General features: G+C 35.0%; 2 protein-coding genes across 15 annotated transcripts; one reads left to right on the forward strand and one right to left on the reverse strand.

The window, feature by feature from the left end:
- Window positions 1–135: 135 nt before the first annotated feature.
- Window positions 136–15,580, forward strand: LOC132703486 (U3 small nucleolar ribonucleoprotein protein IMP4). 14 transcript variants are annotated; one of them, XR_009619089.1, is made up of 7 exons: window positions 356–506; window positions 5,160–5,341; window positions 8,258–8,513; window positions 11,820–12,091; window positions 12,145–14,640; window positions 14,703–15,208; window positions 15,261–15,390. XR_009619089.1 is itself a non-coding variant. In XM_060672777.1 (6 exons), exons 2-6 carry the CDS (start codon window positions 470–472, stop codon window positions 15,432–15,434), a joined length of 921 nt encoding a protein of 306 aa, XP_060528760.1. In that variant the 5' UTR covers window positions 136–349; window positions 435–469; the 3' UTR covers window positions 15,435–15,580. The 14 variants fall into 14 exon arrangements, 8 of the variants coding, with proteins under 8 accessions (XP_060528760.1, XP_060528761.1, XP_060528759.1 ...); XR_009619088.1 differs by having other exon boundaries at window positions 14,711–15,208; XR_009619087.1 differs by having other exon boundaries at window positions 12,145–14,378; window positions 14,447–15,208.
- LOC132703487 (uncharacterized) lies at window positions 15,489–21,544 on the reverse strand. Its single transcript, XM_060672783.1, has 4 exons — window positions 21,375–21,544; window positions 20,318–20,468; window positions 17,439–17,655; window positions 15,489–15,712 (listed from the first exon to the last, which is right to left on the reverse strand). Exons 1-4 carry the CDS (start codon window positions 21,425–21,427, stop codon window positions 15,489–15,491), a joined length of 645 nt encoding a protein of 214 aa, XP_060528766.1. The 5' UTR covers window positions 21,428–21,544.
- Window positions 21,545–21,847: the final 303 nt, after the last annotated feature.

Genomic DNA, 21,847 nt, shown 5'->3' on the forward strand with positions numbered 1-21,847 from the left:
CCTTACTTCCCAATAATTATTAAATAAGTACTAAAACGATTTAATGTTGACATTAAATGAAAATAACGAATGATTATCCAAACAAAATGCTATATTAACTACTCAAAATACTGGAAGTCCATCAAAACTCGGGTCAGTTTCAGATTATTTCCATGCATTTACATAATAAACGCGCCCATACAGGACTTCACTACGTCACAGCCAGCGAGAGTTTTCGCATTTCGCTTGCGTACATATTTGGCGGATTAGGCAATCCTATTAGGATTGCGATCCTTGGGCGATCGCAGTCATAAGAGCAAGTTGTGGTTAGTTTGGTACCGTTTCAAGTTCTGTCATGATAAATATTCAGGTAAATATTCTTTCATGGTGTTCTATGGTATGATGTTTATAGAATAACAAATTTAAATATTAAAATTTGCTAATAATTTTAATAGAATAACTTTACGATCAAAACAAGCAAGTAAGCAGAATGGAAAATTTTCACAACAAAAAACAAAAAGTTGAAGGTGAGTTATAAAATATTTTCGAACTTTTTTAAAATATATTTAGCATTTTATTGCGACATCTTTGTTATAATTTCGGGTAATTTTCTGACATACATTAATGAAAAGATGTTGGTACTGTATCCTAACAAAACTGTGCAAAAATTTGTTTTTTTCACCTAACCATTTCTTCTGTTGCCATTTACATAACCTAACAAATTTTGTAAACACGTCTTGATCACGCTTTTAAAAAAGGCGTGTGAAGATGTTCCGCCGTCAGGCGCGCCTCCGGCGGGAATATTTGTACCGGAAAACAGTCGAAGATAAACAGAAAACTATCCAAGACCGCAAAAACAGGATTAAAAACAGTATTGAAAATAATACCCACATACATGGAGATTTACAAAAGAAAGCTTTGCACTACTCAAAAAAACTTGAATGGGAAGATGGAGGTCCCGAAACTACAGCGCTATTAGGTGGCGAGAGCGGCGGTGCAGTTGCTAATTCCCAAGATGATGAGTATCGTTATGCTGGTGTGGAAGATCCGAAAATCGTTATCACCACGTCGCGAGATCCCAGCGCGAGATTGAAAATGTTTGTTAAAGAACTAAGGTTGATATTTCCGAATGCGCAAAGGATGAACAGGGGTAATTACGAGATGAAACAGCTGATAAGCGCATGTCGTGCAAACGATGTTACTGATTTCATCATTGTGCATGAACACAGAGGTTTACCCGATGGTTTGGTCATTTGCCACTTGCCATATGGTCCCACAGCTTATTTTAATATGTCTGATGTGGTTATGAGGCATGACATCCCTGATTTGGGAACCGTTTCCGAGCAATATCCTCATTTGATATTTCACAACTTTAAAACCAAATTGGCAGAGCGAGTGATGAGTATTTTGAAGTATTTGTTTCCTGTACCCAAGGAGGATTCAAAACGAGTGATCACATTTGCGAATCATGATGATTATATAAGCTTCCGACAGCATACATACAAAACTGTGGAACGTCAGGTTAGTGAATTTCATTCAATTGAATTATGGCACAAAATAATATTGTTATGATTAAGTGAATGGGACAGATCAGATAGTATTCAACAAATAATATTGACAAACAACTTAAAAACTTAAAATAATTGCATTTTTAGATCGACCTGAATGAAGTAGGACCTCGGTTTCAATTGAAACTGTATGAAATAAAGTTGGGTACTTTAGATATTGCTGATTCAGCCGATACTGAATGGGCCCTTAGACCTTACATGAACACATCTGTTAAAAGACGATTCTTAAGTGACGAAGATGGATGGATGCAAGATGATGATATTGAGCCTTAATTCAATGTTGATGTTTCTTATACATGTTTTTATTGGTACAGTTATATCAGCAAACATATTTTATATATTTGAATTATTTACTTTTGCAAATTTCAGTTGACTATGCGACAAACCAGTTGTATATTACTCAAGTCATTAATAAAATTTACATATGTATTTATGATTTTCATAAAAAAAGAATTTACTAAGGTTCCTTGAAGGGCGCAAACATTGCCTCCAAAGCCAGAAGCAACTTATAGAAAATTTAAAGTCAACAGTTTATAAAACTCAGAGAGCTAATCCCAATCAATTGAGAAAAAAAAGGGAGTGCTAGCTAAAAACTTTGACTAATGAGTGAAGAATTTTCAGAAGAAATAAATATTTTGAACCTGTATTACTGTCAGCTTTAAAATCTGACTGCTTCATTGATTGATGTATACACTTGGATCATTTTTGGATTTGTTATCTAAATTTGAGTTTCTTTACACTTAATCTGAAGCAGTATTAGAAAAACATCTAAAAGCTTGCCAATCCAAAAGATAATCTTATTTTTCTATATAAAAAATTGTCCTGCTCTCAATTACTATAAAGTTAAGTTAGTTCTCAGCATTATACTTCCTTAAGTGAGTAAAGTAATGTTTTATCCCTTGCAATAAAAGCTAGAAATCATGATAGCAGCTTTTGACAAAGCACGTGAATCATAAAATTCTTGATATGTATTCTGTGATACTTCTTATACCTAATTACAACTGTTTTCGAGATATTGAGTTGAAAACTTGCCGTTTTGGACATACTCATCTTAACTTTTCAAAGCTTAATACTTAAGCCCTCTTAAGAAAGTATAAAATTAATTAATGAACCCACCCTGTACAACGTCATTTAGAACATTTAAAAAAAAAAATTTTGTGGTACATTGTTGTAGTATATTGTTTTGAAAATATTATACTTTAATAAAAAGTTATGTAATGTATTCAATTCTTCCTTAACAATATGTAACTTTTAATTGATTATTATTTTTATTTATGGCATACTAAATTATACATTTTATTTTATAAAATTGTCATTTATTTATGTTTTCTGAGAAGAAGTGCATACTATTACACAAACACATTTAAATTTAGGAGGTTTACAAATTAAATATAATTTGAAAAAGATACTGTGGCTCTGACTTGGACAATCTCTTAAGAATTTGTGATAGACACCGTCTTCAAATGAATCTTTACAAATCTTTAGCTCTGTTATTCTATAATGATCACATTCGAGAAGAGTTAACGGAAAGTATAAAACTCAGATTGGGGAACATTACAATCTCATTTAAAGATTCATACAAAAACTTAGGTCTTGTTATTGATGTGAATTTAAAATTTAACATAAATAAAACATAACTTGATGTATAAAGAGAACATTTTCAGTGTTAAAGTGTTATATTCGCAAAGACATTCATTGTCTCAAAAAAAAAAAAAAACTAAGATCATTTCTGGATTCTGTTGCCATTAAAAGGATACAAAGTCCAAAATTCTCGTATAAGGCCAATATTCGGCGGAGGCAAAGAATTTCGTATAACCTTGAAGGTTTGGGATGGCTTTCCGTGGTTCAGCGACGTGCTTTGCATTCGGTATGTCTCTATTACAAAATAATTAAGTCGCCCTCCTTATCTTCATGAAAGACTAACATATTGTACGGATGTTCGTAGGCAACATTTGTTCTTAAAAAAGAATTTTTCAAAAAGTGCTTCTCCTCTCAGATTGCGTTTATAATTAATTAGCTCACTCAAAAGACACATGAAATGCAAATTTTCGACACTTTGATAATTAGCACGGCATTTTAATGATGGTCCATTAATTAACAAAGCATTTTGCTTAAATAAAGAAACACCTTTTTTTCTCTTTTCCTATAACCCTGACTTATTTCTTTCTTTTCTTTTTCTTTGTATCCTGTCATTCTTCTATACCGTTCTCTTCATCTCTCTGAATTATTGTATTTAAGGCGAATATTAAATGTTAAAATATGTATTATTTCTTATTATAAGTTTAGTCGGCTTCAGCAACATCATAAATAATTAAGTAATTAAGGCAAACGGTAAAACATACTGAGTGTACAAAAATTATAGCCAAAAGAGTATTTTATATTTTTCACAAAACTTCAGGAGGAATCCAGAAGTTTTGTGAAAAGTATTACAGTAGCGTATGCAAGTTGCTTTGGAAAATTAAAAAAGTATTTTCACCACACATAAATTTTATTTCTCATACAAAAAAACGATGTATCATTTTAGTAAAGAGTGGGACCACCTAGATTGTTAATGGCGGCTCTATATCTGCTGCTCAGGCTTTGAATGAAGTTATCGTCGTCTTGGGAAATTAAACGCCATTGGTGCTCATTTGGCAACTCATTTTTTTTTAAATATTAAATTTTGTGCTGATACATGTCTCTGGAGCATGTCCCACGCGTATGGCGCAGACCATGGTAAAACGTCAATATCGTTTTCTTCTAAAAACTTTGTTACTGTCCTTGCAGTGTATGGTCGAGCATTACCGTGTAGTAGAATAAGACTTCCGGGGCCCATTATAAACGGCTAGCTCGATTTCCTCTGGAAAACACAGGCACTCGTATCGGTCTTCTCGAAGTCCATAGCTATGTAGTCTATTTCGTTTAGTCTGTCCACTTACAGCCAAGTTGTGAGTTGGTAACTCTTGTAGTGCCTCTATAGTGATCAATCGCACTTTTGGAGATGTTAATAGCTTCTGCTGTGGCTCTGTCATACCCCCTTACAGCTGTACTGTACTATACTGATCAACATAAAACAATTATGGCCAGTATGCTCCACATATCAAATAAAATTATTTTATTTAATAAGTAAAAATAGATTTGAAGATTGTCTCCCATTCAGTTATGATGTGTATATATTTTTGAAAAAGGTAAGAGAAAGACAACTTTTTCTATAGAAAGAATACATCGATAAGTTTAAGAATAACGGAAAAGTCAAAAAGGGCATGTATCTTAAAAGCTAAAAAGTAGGTAGGAAAAAACGAACGGAACAATCTATAAAAATTACTGAGATACCTCGCAAAAATACCCAAAATGGGATATCCCATAAAATCATCATACTTTATTTGTATACCTTTTGTGCCTGTTGAGTACGGCAAATACAGAGAAGCGCATAAAAAATACTTTTGGAGTTGAAAAACAGAAAATCCTTCTTCAGAGATACACAGTTCACACAACAGTAACCAAAAACTGCTGAGCCCATTCTAAACGAGAGAGTTCCTTTCCGGATCCAGCAACGATCTATTGCCTGTGTACATGTGTGTCTAGCAATATTTTGTCGGCAATGTTTCTAGTGAACCCTTATATTTGTTTTAGACTTAGAAGTGACTGGAGTTTCGAGAAGTGGGAGGGTGAGAAAAAAATCGTCCAAGTTGATGGATTTCGAGTCGCCTGACGAAATAGAACGATCTTACGCCAAAAGGGCTGCCGCAACTCCGAAAAAACCGGAACAATTCGACGCGGTGGCTCCCCCAAAGAAACCCGCGAAATTGGAAAATGTAAGCGAATGCCTTGACCAAGGTTTCCACCAAAATCTGAAATTTTCCTGACCTTTAAAATTGAAGGTAGTTGGTTTAGTTTATAGATTAGATCTATAATTCAAAACCAAATAATTCCAAAACAACCTAAATGCGTTTTTCTACTCTCTACTCTAAAATACACAATTATGCACCAATCGTGGATGGTATTTTGACATTTGTCAATCCCGACTGTCACGTCGCACGTCAATCGGTGCATGGATTTTTTCGTGCCGTCGTAGACTTGCAGAGTTATTATTAATTGAAGATGGGACCTTGTTATTTAGTTTAAGCATGGCGTAGATCTTTAACTCTCGTCAAGTTGGTAACATTATGAAACTCTTAGGCCATAAACAGATGGAGCGACTTCAAGTGCGGGTTGTATTTTATTATACTTAGGCTAAAATATGGAATAAATTCATTTAAGTCAGGTATTCGATTTAAAAAAAAAATCTAGCACACGTCCATCAGTAAATGATTAAAGGGGGTTTCGATGAACATAACTTCAAAATACAATCCCGTTGCGGGGCACCGATGCTTGTAGGGAGTGCTTCGCCCCTGGAGTGGGGTCATGATACTTGCAGAGGGTATTGCGCCCCTAACGGGAGGCCCCATATTTTTTCTTGTTCGTTTTTGCAGTAAACAGAAAATATGGGTCGAAAAGTAAATGGCGATTCAACGTTTCTTTTTGAAATGGGACACATTTTTTAAAAATCCATTTTCGAAATCTGCGTGAAACTTCACGCAGAATTCATGTAGAATACCCTATACCTATCTCTTACTTTCTATGAGTAAAAGAATAAAAGCCAGTAAAGTTCCTAAATTGCCACAATTACATTTTTTCTGTCAGTTAAGGAAGTGAATATAGCGCAGCTATATGAAACTAAGACACGTGAAATTTATTGGATATGGAGGCATAACGAAAACTCAAGAAGTTGGTAATTTGTTTAATCTAATATATTGAGAAAGACCCAACAGGGCGCGTGAGATATTATTTTATTAGGTGTTGAATTTCTTTACATCCTAATCGGTTTAAAAACCCTTTCAAAACTATTACAATCGGTGGTTTTATTACTTTGCTTTATTTCGTATCTAATTCCAACTTTAAATCATCTAAATTCTGTGGGTTTTGCTTTTAAATAGCCGTTGAGCAAAAAATCCAGTGGAATAATATCTGGAGATCTTGCAGGTCATTCTACTGATCCCCTTCTACCAATTCACTGTCCGGGAAATTCCGTATTTAAATATTCACGCAATTGTCGTGCAAAATGTAGGGGAACAGCATTCTGCTGAAACCATTTTTATTTGATATTTTATATTTGCTATTATTTATTTGATATTTGAAACTACATCAGAACATGCACAATAGGGACTATCTTCAACTTTTAATAAAATGTTTAATCTCGTGTTCTAATTAGTTTTTGAACGAACTGGCTGGCTGTAAACGATCTTTTACATGTCCTGTTTCTTTAAATTTTCTCTCAATTTTAAAACGTACTATGGTTCTACTGATTAATGCTCTGCGTCAGTTCGGAACCATAAAAGCCGCCACCCTTAAGGCAAAATCTAATATGTGGCACAACTTTGAATTTTAATCCGTTTTTATGTACACGACCTGACTGCCATAGCTTGGGAGTGTGTTGCTGGGATGATTTCAAGTTAAACATGTCCAATAAACATACACCCGCAAAACTATTCTTACTGAGCTACAATTGACATAAACATCAAATTACATGTTTATTTTCGTGTGTTACATTAAAATACTCTTCAAGGTACAATGTTTACTTTTTTCAATGTTGAATACGCCGACATTCACGTTGTTTATGGATTGTGTAATGGCAACAACGGTCGAGCGGCAGTTGATCAATATCGTCGGCGATTTCCCACTCGTAGAGTTCCTTGTAAAACTGCTGTTAGCAATGTTCATCGATATTTAAGAGAAACAGAGAAGCTTCCTGCAGCTACTTCTGATCGTCTCGTTCAACTAGTGTCCTGTACAATCTTTAAAACTTGCCGACTAAGGTTCAAATTTGAATTTAGTCGCTGGATATTGAGAAATCAGAGGATTTGTCTGATAATATTATCAATAACACCAGAAATTCACAGTGTTGGGCACTTGAAAATGCACGACAAGCTCGGGAATTCCATTTTCATGATAGATTTTCGATCAATATTTGGTACATTACATTGAAAATGATTTTCAATATTACTGGATGATGGTCCCCTTAAAATAAGGCAACGAATGTGGATTCAGCACTATGGTGCACCTCCTCACTATGGTCGACAAGTAACAGAATTTCTTAATCAAAATTATACAAGCTGGTGGATTGGAAAAGGTTCAGCAGTTGCTTGGCCAGAAAGATTACCTGACCTTAATCCGTTAGATTACTTTTTATAGGCAAGACTCAAAAATTTTTAGCAGAACGTATTGAAAACAGAGAACAACTGGTAACTAGAATTATTTGTGCTGATCCTGAGACTGATAGCAGAGCTACTAATTCAATTCGAAGAAGAGCTAGACAACAGAAATTGGGTGGACATTTTGAACAACTATTTTTTATTCTTTCTTTTAAATGGTCTTTAAAATTCAAATAGCGTTCCGGGTATATATTCATTTGACATTTTTAAGTTGAAATCACCCCAGCAACACACTCCCAAGCAGTTATGGCAGTTATGTCGTGGGACACCCTGAATGCAAAAATATATAGGGTGCTTCATAAGAAAATTTTAATTTTATATTAGCAGCCCAGAAGTGGAACACCCTGTAGAAAAACTTTAAACGTTTTCGTATTTTGGATAAAAAGTTGCAGAGGAGATGTTTTTTTCAAATTTGAGTGCCTCTAAAAATGGTCGCTTTTGGAGTACACGTTAGCACTTCTTCTATCATTTATATTGCAGATGTATACCAAGGATTCCGAGTACGACAACTTCAACGTCAACCAGGGGGAGGGGGCGAGCGACTCGGAATACGGAAGCGAATATGAACCGACAGCGAACGCGACAGAATCTAGCATCGACGAATCGGTGGATTCGGACAGCGACTACGATGACAACGAGGGTGGTTTTAAGAGGCTCGATCCCTCCAAAAAAAAGCAACTCGTTATTAAGGATGGCAAAATCGTCAAGTCGGAGAAACTCAAAGGGAAAGAGAGCGGTAGGCATCCTTATAGTTTGTTTACATTTATTTCAAATCCAAAAGATCCCAATAGCAATATACAGATTGTTTCTGTCATAATTAATAGGGCGATTTTTGAGTCCATTTTAAAAAGAAAACTTCATATGAACATATGTCCTAAACTTCTTAACTTTTGAGGTACAGGGTGGTTAAGTTATCAAATATATTTTTTTAATATCTCTAATACCACAGTAGATATTTTTATGAAATTTGGCACACATGTACTGTGTATCAAGAGACATTATTTAGTGTACCACCATTTTTTTTAAATACACCAGCGGCCGGGGCACTGTGGGCCCATTGCCCAAACTAGGTTGCATTAATTCGATTATTTTCTAGTAACTTAAAAACCTTAAATTGTTTTATTATTTATTATTATTACACATTGCCGGTAAATAATAATACAATTTTTTTCAATTTTCCAGCGTTGCCACATTAGTATTTTTCGGGGTATATTTTAAAGATATACCAAAACTAGAATAAAAAAAATTGGAAACATTTTGCAATTGCTGCACTGTTTTATTCAAAAAGCTTCTGCAGTTACGTGAAATAATTTAACTGTATTTAAGGAAACAGAAAACATACTAGTTAACAAATTCCAAATATAGGAACTATTTACCGAAATTAAATTAACTTATTGAAAATATAACTATTTTATTTAAACAACACAGCAAGCAAGAGATCATACAAAACACAAAAAACTTAAAATTAACTAAACCCCTAACTCTTTGTCTAAAAAAAGAAGCGAAAGTAATTCATTCGCCCGAATTTATACAATCTTTCGAAACTTGTAAAGACATGTTAATAAACTCGCCTATTCTACAATACCTTAACTTTGAAAAATCATTTAACTTAACTACCGATGCTAGTAACTTTGCTGTTGGTGCAGTGCTCTCCCAAGGAGACGTTCCTAATGATAAACCTGTGGCTTATGCTTCTCATTTGGCTTATAAATAAAATTTTGACAGAGATGTTTTCTACTTAACATACTTTCTTAAACCCTGAAACCCACTAGGTAAACTATAATTTTAGTCTTTCTCGCTGTCACGACATGTCAGACTCACTACCCATACACTCAAAGTCATATTCGGAGGTCTCCGAAAAATAGTCATTTTTTGTAAGGCATGGAAGCTCTGGGCTTTTAAGTAGAGCCAATATATCAGGTGATAGTGGTTTTTTTGGTCTTACAGTTTTTTGTCGGTAACTGGCTATAACGGGGTCAGAGGACACTAATAACATTCGCATCAAGTCTTTATTCATGGCAATGCGCGATTTTTTTTGGGTGTGATGCTCGCGATATCGCCGACAATCTTTGTAACGTGCCTCTTGGGCCTCCTCAGAGAGCTACCCAATAGGCACAACACAATGTTTAATAATATCTGTGGAATGGTACAGCAGTTTGTGGACAGTTATGGGCATATAATACCACGAGTAAAGACTGAAATATTTCTTCTACAAGGTTTTTCTTACTTCAGAATTGAAACAACGTTTTTTTCGATATTTCGTACATTTCTAAAAACGAAAAAATAAAAGTAGTCTTGCAATTTTGAGTTTAAACGTGTGTATAAAATGAAAACAATATGTATAAAAATTATATTATAATTGGCTCATTGCGCAAGCAATACATGCGATAAACAACTTTAAGAGCATATTAATTGTTAATATTTTTATCACTCAGAGGTTGACATTTTTAATTGGCATAAGTTTTGCGATTATTTGCGACATTTTTGGCTAACAGTTTTAAGTATTTTGCCTAATAAAAAATGTATATTTTTGCTTGGCACTCGTTGGCCTTCATATTTTTTTACTCTATAGAATTTGAAAAATTAAATATTAATGGTACTTATCCCGTCACTTCTTGTCAAATCGCAGAAAAAACACAAACATTCTACATTGCATGTACATGTCTAAACTAATTAACAGGACCGACATCAGTTGTCAAATACTTAAAGCGGCATTTGCTTTCAATGCCTACTAAGCCATTTAAAAAGTACGAAAACTTCGTTATTTTATTGAAGCGATTGTAATAAAAATAGACTTTCTTTTAAACATCTGATATTGTGCCTTTATAAAAAATTTTTGGTAAAGCATTTTTAGAAAGCAATACTGTTTTTACATGTTTCAGTATGTTCTTAATTTAAAAACATTGACATTTTGCATTTTTAATAATGATTTATTGCAACCTAGTTTATGCATGGGGCCCACAGTGCGGCGTACGGAATTTCACCTGTCTATTTCTTTTAAAATAAAAATTATTCTTACAATCTCCAATCTCCAAAAAAAAAAACTAAGACATCAAATCTGCTCATAAATGAATGCAAATCTCACAATTTTTTTAAGGAAATTAGTGGCCTGCCACTGACTGTCTATGAACAAATAATATTTTTTGTGAAAAGTAAAATATCTAGTCGGTACTTACCAACTAAAATTCCAATTTAGGCGTACACATGGACTCCTTTTTAAGATGGGATGTCCAAATTAACAAAGTTATGGAAAAATTCAGGGGACGGTTATATAGATTCTATTAATTTGGGAAGTTTATGTGTGAAAAACATTTAAAAATTATGTAGTCGAATGTTCAATGTGGAGCAGTTTTAGATTTATTATACAGAGAAACTAACGTAATGAACATAACGGCAATTATACGCCAAAAATATATTCATCATTCTCAACACATCTGTATGCATACTCCAAATTTTATTGGATAAAACAGCTTTGTATATTTTGTCCTAAAATTGTTAATATCTTGCCTCGTTTGATAAGAGAAATTGGTGACTAAAAAAAGTAAGTAAATGGATTTTGACACAGGGAGACATGCGCTTGAATTTGGTATTTATTAACCCTCTGTAAGTAAATCAATTAATTGATTAATTGAGCGTTTATCTGTTTTTTTGCTAAATTTATTAATTTGTGAAAATAAATAAAATGTGAATATATTATGTAATAAGTGAATAAACATTTATATTATTATTATTATTTATCTAAGCGATTTTTATCTCATGACTTCAGATTAATTAATTAGGAAAATTTTAATTTCAATTATTTTTTTACGGTTTTCCACACGGTTTCTTTTGGCTTCAAGAAATTAATGTGAATTACGAAAACAGAGGATATACAAACTCAGTTCAGGGTCATAAAATAATTTTTAATGGCATTAACGAGGACCCAGAGGCACAGCGCATTTTAACTGAAAGTTACACTTGGAGACACTTTACCTCTGTTCAGAAGTAAACTTTTTTTTTGTTGTTTCTTCAACTGTTTTATAGGTAGTTTTTCTTTTTTAAGATTTTGGAGCTAGTTTTAAAGGATCGACTCCTAGAACCGTCACCAAGCTCATAAACAAACGGTCGAACATCGGCAAATCGTCGGTGAGTCCACTGTCAGCGTTGCAGTCTGGCACTTCGAGCTATGAGAACGTTAATGTTTCGCCGCCTAGTCCCAGAGGAAAAGACGGACAATACAGGGTGAACGGCATCAAACCGATCGACGTGGCGGCCCATTTGAAGCTTCTGGGTGAAAGCTTGACTATTATCGGGGAGAGATTGAAAGAACACGAGGTAAGACTTGCTCCATACGTAACTTTAAACGGTTCATCTTGGCTGCATTCTAGCTGTTACTGGAAATTTTAAACACTCGTTTCAGCACCTGCAGTAAAGTTAAAAAACCAGTCATTAGTCGGTTCTTCTACCTGTCATTTTAGTCACGATTTGGCAGAGCGCTACAGAGCTAGTGCTGGATAAACAAGTAACTGGAGAAGTTTATCAAAGTGTTGCTTACTCTACTTACTTACTATACCATTAGTTTTTGGGTATAGTGACTTTCTGGGAAACGTCTTGCTTAGGTAAAGACGTATACACCGACTCCAAGGCGTTTGAAAAACTTGAAAGACTGATTCTTGGCAGCTCACTTCTACTTTGTTGGGTTAGAAATGATCTTATTGAAAAGATACAGATTGCCTATATTAACAACTACAATTCAACCTATTCATTACATGCATTAACTCTTGCTTTTTAAGTTTATTCTTTTTCTTTTCTGATGACATAAAGTTGTTTATGAAAATTGTTACTTCTGCTGATTGTCTCATACTGCAGGAGGCCTTTGACCTTGAGGACCGGGCTAAGAGTATGTAAAGTTATTAAATTTCATAAAACCAGAGTTTTCAAGAACTGTATTTATTGTACATGATCTGGGTGTCTTGGTGAGCTCCAATTTTGCTTTTTAGTGCCATACTGCAAAGCTCGCAACAATGTAACACAAGAAATTGTGTTCTCTATCAAAGCTCTGTGTTTTTAAATCATGGAAAATTTTCAGCGTAAATGTATACTTTGTCAATTTGTGACACACTTTCATATCTTTTTAGATGATCCATCCCGCAATACTCCCTCGAATTTTTAGTCAACAATTTCACAGAACCCGTGCAGTTCGCTCATTTATTTCACGCACCCTTAAGCCTTTTTTCCCTTAGAGTTATATTATATTTAAACGCTTATATCTTTCTTTAGTTTATGCAAATCTTGTTGCGTTGCTTCATGGCTGTAACGTAATTTTTAGCTGGGCTTGACCCGAGAATAAATAAGTAAATAAATTAACGAAATGGAGTTAGTTAGCAATATCGTCGTCTTCAAAGTAACCTAGAAAAGTCTATAAAATACGCTGTATGCAAGATATGATAATGTTCCTAGACCTTAGATTTATTTATTTATTTAGACTACATGAGCAATGTAGTGACGATGGACTCAATCAATATTCGATCACAAAAACATCCATAAATATCCATAACCAGGTCGACTACATTTTAATAGACGCAAGCCATAGTAGTAACGTCATTGACGTAAGAAATTTTAGAAGCAGACAGGGACCATTTCCTAGTCAGAGCGAATATAAGATCAGAACGAATCCCAACAACAACAAAGAAAGAAAATGTCGACACAATATAGCAAAGAAATAGCATGTCATGAATCCATTGCACCAGCAACACCATAGGGAATACACATAACACAAAAAAAAGGACTGGTTTGATTATGACTGTGAAAGAGAGCTGAAACTCAGAAACTTGGCTTGACAAAGAATGCTGCATTGGACCACCAGAACAACATATACAACAGTACAATCAGGCTATGGCTAAGGCAAAAACAACTATAGAAAACAGAAAACAGACCCAATGTGAACATAAATTTCTTGAAGGCATTGAATTACATAGACAGAACAAGACAAAAAATTTTTTTCAGGGGGTGAATAAAAATAAGAAAAGCTTTTTTTTAAAAGAAACTTCCACAACCTATTTACAAAACTTCTAGATTCATCATGCGCTGATTGTTGATCAATCAAATTTGGTAACGTTTCGCCAATCATCCTGTTGGCTTTTTTCAGAGCTTAACTGAAATTGACTCGCATTCTACTCTGTACCTGCTTGTATATTGTTTGAAGGGAGCGGAGCTAAAGTACGGGCAAGAAATTTTCCTTGAATGATTGGTTGATGGTTTCCATAATTGGGAAAGTAAAGATCTGAGTCGCGAAAGAAGTAGTAGATATCCTTCATCAACATGGAGAAATTGACCTCCTACTTCGAGGATCAAATAGGTGACTACCAGTGTGGTTTCCGAAAAAATCACTTAATAATATACAAGATTTTCAGAATCAAATGGTTAATTAACTCAACTCTATTGATTTCAAACAGATCTATGACGGTATAATAAGAGTGGAAATGTATAATGCTACTGCAGGACTTGGGATACCCAAACAGCAGATTAATAATCTCACAAGTGTGTGGAGGGATTGAGAAGTGCTGTCAGAATTGGAGCCAAAAACCTCAGGCTTCTTTACAGTTTACAGTGGGCTCAAACAGTAAGATGAACTGTCGCTATTGCTCTTTAAAATCGCCGTTAGTGGTGATCGCAACTGTCAATTTTAAGGGGGAGTTGATCAATCTGGAAAGTTCTGCTTAAGGATCAACGAAGACAAATCAAAATACATGGTAACTGGAAGTGCACAAAATGTCACAATGGACCAATATAATATTGAAAGGATTCAGGAATTTAAGTATCTGGGAGTTAGCATCACCTCAGACATTGACATGACTAAAGCTATCAATAATGTGATACAAAGGGTAATGAAATCAAATGTCTTATCCCGAGACATGATGAACAACCTGTACCTGACTTGATTAAGAATTGCAGGGAGAAGAATCCTAATTCAATAAAAGCTAACAATAAACAACAGATACTGCACTAGAACGCACAAGGAATTGGAAGAACTATGTAATCACCCAGACGTTGTCAAACTAATAAGGTCACCGAGACTCAGATAGGCTGGCCATGTTAAAAAACAAGTAAATAAGTGTCGAATTAGACTGGTGCGGGAAGAGGTGCTGGCTTGGAAAAAACCGTTGGGAAGGCCGAGATTGCATTGGAGAGACAACTTAACATCAGAGAGAGAGATATTACGCAACTCAGACTCCCTGTATACACATACATGCGCTTTTTGTAGGCACAGCTTTCCTAGCGATCAAGTTGGCAACTTAAAAATAAAATTTCAGCAATTTTTCTTGACTTTCTTTCTCTTGGTAGTTTGTCAACTACTCATCACCCAGCAGCAATTATCCTAACAGCTTTTATTCCCTACAGCCACAATGAAAATATTGTGTTGAGAAAACTGTTTGCTCCTATTTATGAAAGGTCAGTTCTGTCGTTGCCAAAAAGACTAAAAATTCGTTACATTCACTTTCAGGGTCAGATAGCGGTATCCGGCAGCCTTTCGGTACTGCTCGACTCGCTGCTTTGCGCACTGGGCCCTTTGTTGTGCCTCACCCAACAAATACCCGAGTTACAGGAAAACTGCTGCAGTGCCGAACAGTTGCTGAGTACATTGGATAACGTCGCGTTCATCATGCCCGGATTGTAAATTTATTATTAGAAATAAAATAGACATACTCCCGTCACAAAAGTAGTTCTTTAGTTATTGCTTGTGATTAAAACAGTGGGCTTTGCAGGGGTCCGTATATTCGCAGTCACCATCCTTGGGTTTCCAGTGCTTGCAGCAGGGCCGCTTGCAAGCCCCGGCAACATACGCACCCGTTTTTTTCTTTGGCTTCTTGGGACAAGGTTCGATTTCGGCGCACCACGCCCCACAAGGATGACAGTTGGAGAACGGTGTTACCTTCATGGAGCATAGCTTGAAACCTTAAACGACCCTTTATTTATTTGATTATTAATAGGCCTGAAACAGGTCTAAGCGTTTTCATCCATAGAACACCAGCATATTCTTGGTATCAAAATACTTAACGGTGATACCGACTGATAAAAGTAATTTAATTTTTCGTTTTATATTACATACGTTCACAATTTTTAAAAATACAGGCACAAAAATTCGAAGATGGAAAATTAGTTGGTGTAATCAGTTTTTGCGATAGCTTGTAGATGGCGACGCCTGCACATACTTTTTTGCAATAATAAGGTACTCATTTCTGGTATCTCTATTTTAAGCCGTAGACGAAGTAATAACCGATTAATAATTTATCATTGAAAATATTTCTTTTAAATAAACCCATTAATAGTTGCGCCGATACAGCGCTAAATTGAAACTGGCTCTTATTCTACTCTGTACCTGCTTATATACTGTTTGAAGGGGAGTTGTTGGGGATCACCAAATCGTGTTTAAGATTGTTTGGTTCTTTAGACATTTATATGGATTCTGAGATTTTTTTTGGTAAAAGAATTGATGACACGCAAGAATTTTAGTTTGCTGCAAATGAGGTTATTTGTCGTAGTCTTAAGGCAATTTCATGTTCTTTTAGCCAAGTTTTTTCGTTCGGTAAGTGTGGCTCTTGGACTCATTTACTTGAAGTCTTTGGTTATCAACCTTCTATCTCAACCCGTGTAATTATTTCCATTTTAGAGATATTAAATGTACCATCGCACACCACAACCTTCCAAAGAAAATGAGTTCGTAAGCAACCCCACACTTGCCACTGTGGTCCCTGCTTACTTACTTCTAAGGAAATATAATGTTAATACCAGATTTACCACTTGCAGAAACAGGACGAAAAAATATCAACTAGACTCAAAGAATATGAAAGAGCCCTAAGACCGTGACAAATAAACTCATAAGAATATGAAGAGCCTTAAGACTATGACAAATAAACTCATCAGCAGTTGCGTAAGCTAGTCACGAAACCGGACGTTAAATTTTATGCGATAAAACTAAAATTTTAACAGGGGCCGCCTAAACAGGACCTCGCGCGCTTAGTAAGTATCTTTGCTTGCTAGGTATTGGAGATGGGTGCAGGTGGTGCAGTGCATGGAAGGGGAGGAGACCCGTATCATCTGCTCACCGAGTGCCCTGCTTTGATATGGGCTAGATTTGGAGTCTTCGGAACGGCCTTGATCGATCCGGATTCAGTGCAAGGTATTGGGCTAAAGGAGTTGCTGACCTTCTATAGGATGGGCGGCATTCTGGACACCCTCTAGCACGGTCTGGTGACACAACGGCCTAAGTGCTTGGACGCCCGCGGGGCGCGCACCCCTTTAATACCAATACCAATAATAATACCAATACTAAAATTCTTCCATGTAATCAATTCTTCTACCAAAGAAAAATTCGAAGATCCGAAGAAAGAATTCATAGTAATTTCTAAACAACCAAACCAACCAAATCTCAGGTCTTTACCTTTCACCAATATATGGAAATCAGTCATCCGAGACAATGTTCATGGCCCTCCTTTACCTCCACCCCCTCAAACGGCATATAAGCAGGTAGAATAGAATGTTTTTCGAAACTTCCTCAACTTCTATTTATCAACACCGGTTCGAGGTGGACCCCAGAAGATTCGTAAATAGTATTACAGTATCTTGTGGAAGTTTCTTTAAAAAATCCAAAATTCGACTCGAACGTGATTTGATTTGGTACCTGTAGGGCAGCCCTTGTCTTCTTCGACTTTTTTCAGGTTTTCACTGTCGGAACACCGAGGGCTCTTTCCGTCTGTCGTTACCCCTCTCCACTTGTCGGTTCGTGGATCGGGCGATGGCTGCTTATCACGTGCACTGTCGGAGTGCCAATCGATATTGTAGTTGTTATAGAAATTTGCGTATCTGATGCGTTCGGCTTCTTCGGTAGACATTTTTGGCTAAGGGGGACGTTTTTAGTATTACTAAACCAATTAGGTCCTTTTTTGCACAATTGCAGTAAATATCTTATTAACGGGGATTGAAACCTTTAATGAAATGTAGATCAAAAACTGATCAGCAACTACTTTCTTTGCCAGTTTCTTAATCTCAGATAAATTTAAAATTACTTGCCAATCTTACCTACCAACGGCGCTCCAATTAATTTAAAAAATAAGTTATAATTCTTAATATCAAAATCTTACTCGCATTTTATTTACTTTGCAAAATTGATTTTTGAACCTCTCGCTCTCTATATTATGGATTTTAGAATATCTCGAACTTTTACGAAGCATGACTGTAATTTTTATCAAATGAGTCCAAAAAACCCAACCAGTAAGATGCTTCTTAGTAGCCAATTCAGCTCTATCCATGTTAGGGAGCCAAAATAAGGCAACCCTAATATGGTCCTACCCACCCTGGTTACAATTACCACGGTGGTTTACCAGGGTAAACCATGATATGGATATATACCGAACACAAAGTTCAAGATGTGCATGGATGATGAGCAAACGGTGATGGGAAGTATCAGATATTCAAAACTAAGGTATGACTTTGTTTTTCCATTCCTTTCTGTCTTCTGATTTTCTTCTGCAGTTTTTAATCAATTCATTTACCTCTCCTCCCCCTTCCTCCACTATATTCTTTAATGTTTTTTTGGGTAATCTGTCATTTTCTTATGTGTCCTCTCCATCTAAATCTATAACTCTCTGGTGTGCCTACAATGTTAGGTTGGTCAAATAGCTCTTGTAGTTCCTTATTGTTCCTTCTTTCTCATCTATTACCAACTTTCTTTCCTTTAAAGATTATTTTGCGCAAACACTTTCTTTCCGTTTTGCTCACTTTTGTCTATTGTCTATGTTTGTCTTCCAATTAATTTTATAGGTCTCAGGACTGACTTGTAAAATCTTAGTTTTGCACTTCTAGACAGCAATTTTTAGTAAATTCTGCGCGCAAGAACAAAAATGGTTTCACTTCCTCAAAAGTATATACTTGTTATTCTAAACTGCCCATTTTCCCTAGCTTCCTTCCTTCTTAGTCCATGTACATGTGTAATTTATTTTCATTTATTTCAAGTTCCATTTCCGCTGCCCTATATTCGAGACGTAAGGTACTCCTTGTTTGATTCTTGTCACTAATACAAATTCGTCTGCAAATGGTAGTCATTGGTGCCTGTCCTGTTCTTTGTCTATCGGTTTTACGTGAAGCGCACACCACTCCACAAATTAACAAACTTCATATTTGATTGCAAAAATAATTAATTGAAAGGGTGCCTCAATAAATAAATAAATAAAATATTGTGGCACTACTGAATAAATCTGTTTTTTTTTTGCAGGCAACTGCCTGACATTGCCTTTAGTTAGTGACAATTTACACAATGTTTTGGCATCACTGGCAATTTTGCAGTATTCAAGTCGGGAAGAATGTTGCAGCTTGATGAGAGTCGTTAGTTATCTGGTGGATAACTGAACACGGGCAGTGAAGTAATAGTAGTTTTTCGATAAATTTTAAAATTGGTTTTGGTTTATTTTTGAAACTATTTTACAATTTCCATTGATAATAACAATAATATTGTATTTTCCTTTTGACAGTGTATAACCAAACTCGGATAGAAAGAATACAAACATTTTCTATATATTTTATCTTCCCCGGCAATCTATTAAAAATATTTTTTAGCGGTATAGGTACCTAATTTCTTCTACACTCCTTGTATAAACATTTATTTATAGCAGTGAAGGTGAAGTGAATGTATTTCTATGAAAACAATCAAGAGCAATTTAAATGTATTAACAAAAACCAATTAACTTTTATAACTTTTACTCTCTATCTGATTTAAAGTTGATTTCAATTAGCCAAACTAATTTTCTTAGGTTCAGCTATGATATTGCTCTAATATAACATATCAAACTTTTTTTGAGGGGTAATATAAAACTTGCAATTAATGTCGTTTCCGTATTATAACCGTGCAATTAAGTGATTCTCACTTACTTCACTTTAAACTAAATTGAACTTACACTATCGTTGGAGTAGAGAAAACGAGATGTTCTGAAAACGCAAACACACTGAATAGTTTTTTAAAGTTACTATCGAAGCAAAAATGTAGTTCTGGATGAGATAATATTCAATTCTGTTCGGATATCTAAGTGCGCTTATATAAAACAAAATAAGGGTAAAACTATAATAAGGAAAAATCGTATGCATGGTAGCTATTACTAGGGTAAAAACTGATGCGCCTCATGCAGCATTTATATTTTCGAAAAGAAAGTTATGATTTTCCGCGCATGCCTCTACATTTCGAACACCAACCGGCACTTTGCATCATTTTCTTGCTAAACAGTGATCTCCACACACTTAACTCGTTTTCCCAGAACATTTAAAGAGATCAAGGCATATTTTGAGAAAATATTGCCTTAAAAATGCTACATCCAAACTTACTGACGGTCTTTCAGCGGCCATATTTTTTGTTGAATGTCATTGGTTAAAAATAAAATTTTACATCTCGCAAATGCGCATAATGAATGAACCTTCCCAAAGTTTTTTCATAGCTGCATAATAAGTTCCTGTATTATCAAATTCTATACCTCTAGTAGATAAATGGGAAAAATGGTACAGTTAGTTACCTACTTCTGATATTGTTCGTTTTGGCAGGGGCCATTGCAAAGGCCTAACAGGTTGTGGAGCTGTGGGAACCAAAATTGGAGGGGGACAAAACAGGTAACAACATCTCTGGAGCGGCTTCGTTTGGAAGTTTTTCTCTTCATTGCAGTTTCCATTGCTATAACCGAAGTAGATAGTATATAAGGAGTCAAATTGGGCGGTTTTTAAATGTAAATTCCCATAAGAAAATTGAAGCTTCATCTTATCGACACACTACTTCATTTCCATGTAACCAGCGCCTGGCAACAGGCGATCACTACCTCAAAACCTTCATCCTCTACCCTCATTCGAATAGCTCCTGAAGTCGTTACACGAAAGTTTTGCTTTTGTTTTAACTATTAGTTAAAACTAGATGAAAAATAGTAGATCTACATTTCCAAAAATTGATATTCATCACTAGAGAGTGAAATATATCTTGAAATTATTTTTGTGATATATCACTAATTTTGGCTACTATTCATACAATTTATTCAGTAAATAAGTTCGTAAATAACTGATATTAATATTAATAACGGTTGAATTCAATATACTCACATGATGAGAGGAAAAGTGAGAGAGAATTGAGAATTTTAAACGCCCATACCATGTGAACAAATGTAGTGAAAACAGACAAAACAAAAAACAAATGTTTTGGAAAATGCATTTTGTAATGATAAGTTCAAAAATACTAAAACATATTATAATGCTAACTAATATTTTGGAATGCATTTATACTGTTTTTTATATCAAAAGCGGCAGTTTTTATTATTTGACTTTAAGTATATCCATATGATAAGACAGAAAATCATCCGTATTACCCCTAAAGAAGGCAATAAAATTGTGTTTTTCATTTTCCTACGTACTAACCCCAAAGAAATTTTTATTATTTATTTCATGTATTGTAATGTAAACATTATTTTCTTGAGATATCGGAACAGTTCGGCAGAGTATCAACTTTAGGATTGTGAATAAGGTAACCAATGTAATCAATGAAAAGCTTGGACTTTACAGGTCACGGTAAATGTTTTACACTGGTATAGCTTACCCGTGTTCATATTCTTGTATTAAATCTTTTAATCGGGACACTAAGCAAGCCATAATTCACATAAATTTTCGTCAGGTGGATACTAATTCACGAAAAGAAAAAAATTGAGACTAAAATTTGTATGACTTCTAAACGTCATATGAAATGACAAGTGTTTGTTTTGACGACCAGTACTTTTTATTTTTAATAAATGTAACGTTTTGGTTGGTTGCACAGGATAATTTTTGAGGTAATGATGGTATGCTTTGCTCCTTTCTGAGGCCTGTTACTGATATTAGTACCTCTCTTATCTTAAAAATATTTCATTTGCCTGTCGTTAGTTAAATGTGCTATGGTTAAGCAAATTCATTAAAAAAAATGAGAAAGGGGATATCGGTGACTACAAGGCGATTGCTTTGTTTTATGTCTTTTCAAAGGTTTTTGAGAAAACATTCTATACAAGGCTTTTTGGATTTTTGTGACAGGTTAATTTT

Source organism: Cylas formicarius, unplaced genomic scaffold, assembly GCF_029955315.1.
Source record: "Cylas formicarius isolate icCylForm1 unplaced genomic scaffold, icCylForm1.1 PGA_scaffold_6__28_contigs__length_40554024, whole genome shotgun sequence".
Lineage (NCBI taxonomy): Eukaryota > Metazoa > Arthropoda > Insecta > Coleoptera > Brentidae > Cylas > Cylas formicarius.

What these genes read in the sequence shown, in the direction of transcription:
- LOC132703486 (XM_060672776.1), top strand. Translation starts at nt 748, where the DNA reads ATGTTCCGCCGTCAGGCGCGCCTCCGGCGGGAATATTTGTACCGGAAA. An exon ending in ACAAAACTGTGGAACGTCAG is followed by an intron (nt 1,501 to 1,634) that starts GTTAGTGAATTT and finishes TTGCATTTTTAG; the next exon opens with ATCGACCTGAATGAAGTAGG.
- LOC132703487 (XM_060672783.1), bottom strand. Translation starts at nt 21,427, where the DNA reads ATGGCTTGCTTAGTGTCCCGATTAAAAGATTTAATACAAGAATATGAA. An exon ending in ATACAAGAATATGAACACGG is followed by an intron (nt 20,469 to 21,374) that starts GTAAGCTATACC and finishes CTTCGGTTATAG; the next exon opens with CAATGGAAACTGCAATGAAG. An exon ending in CAAAACGAACAATATCAGAA is followed by an intron (nt 17,656 to 20,317) that starts GTAGGTAACTAA and finishes CGTCCCCCTTAG; the next exon opens with CCAAAAATGTCTACCGAAGA.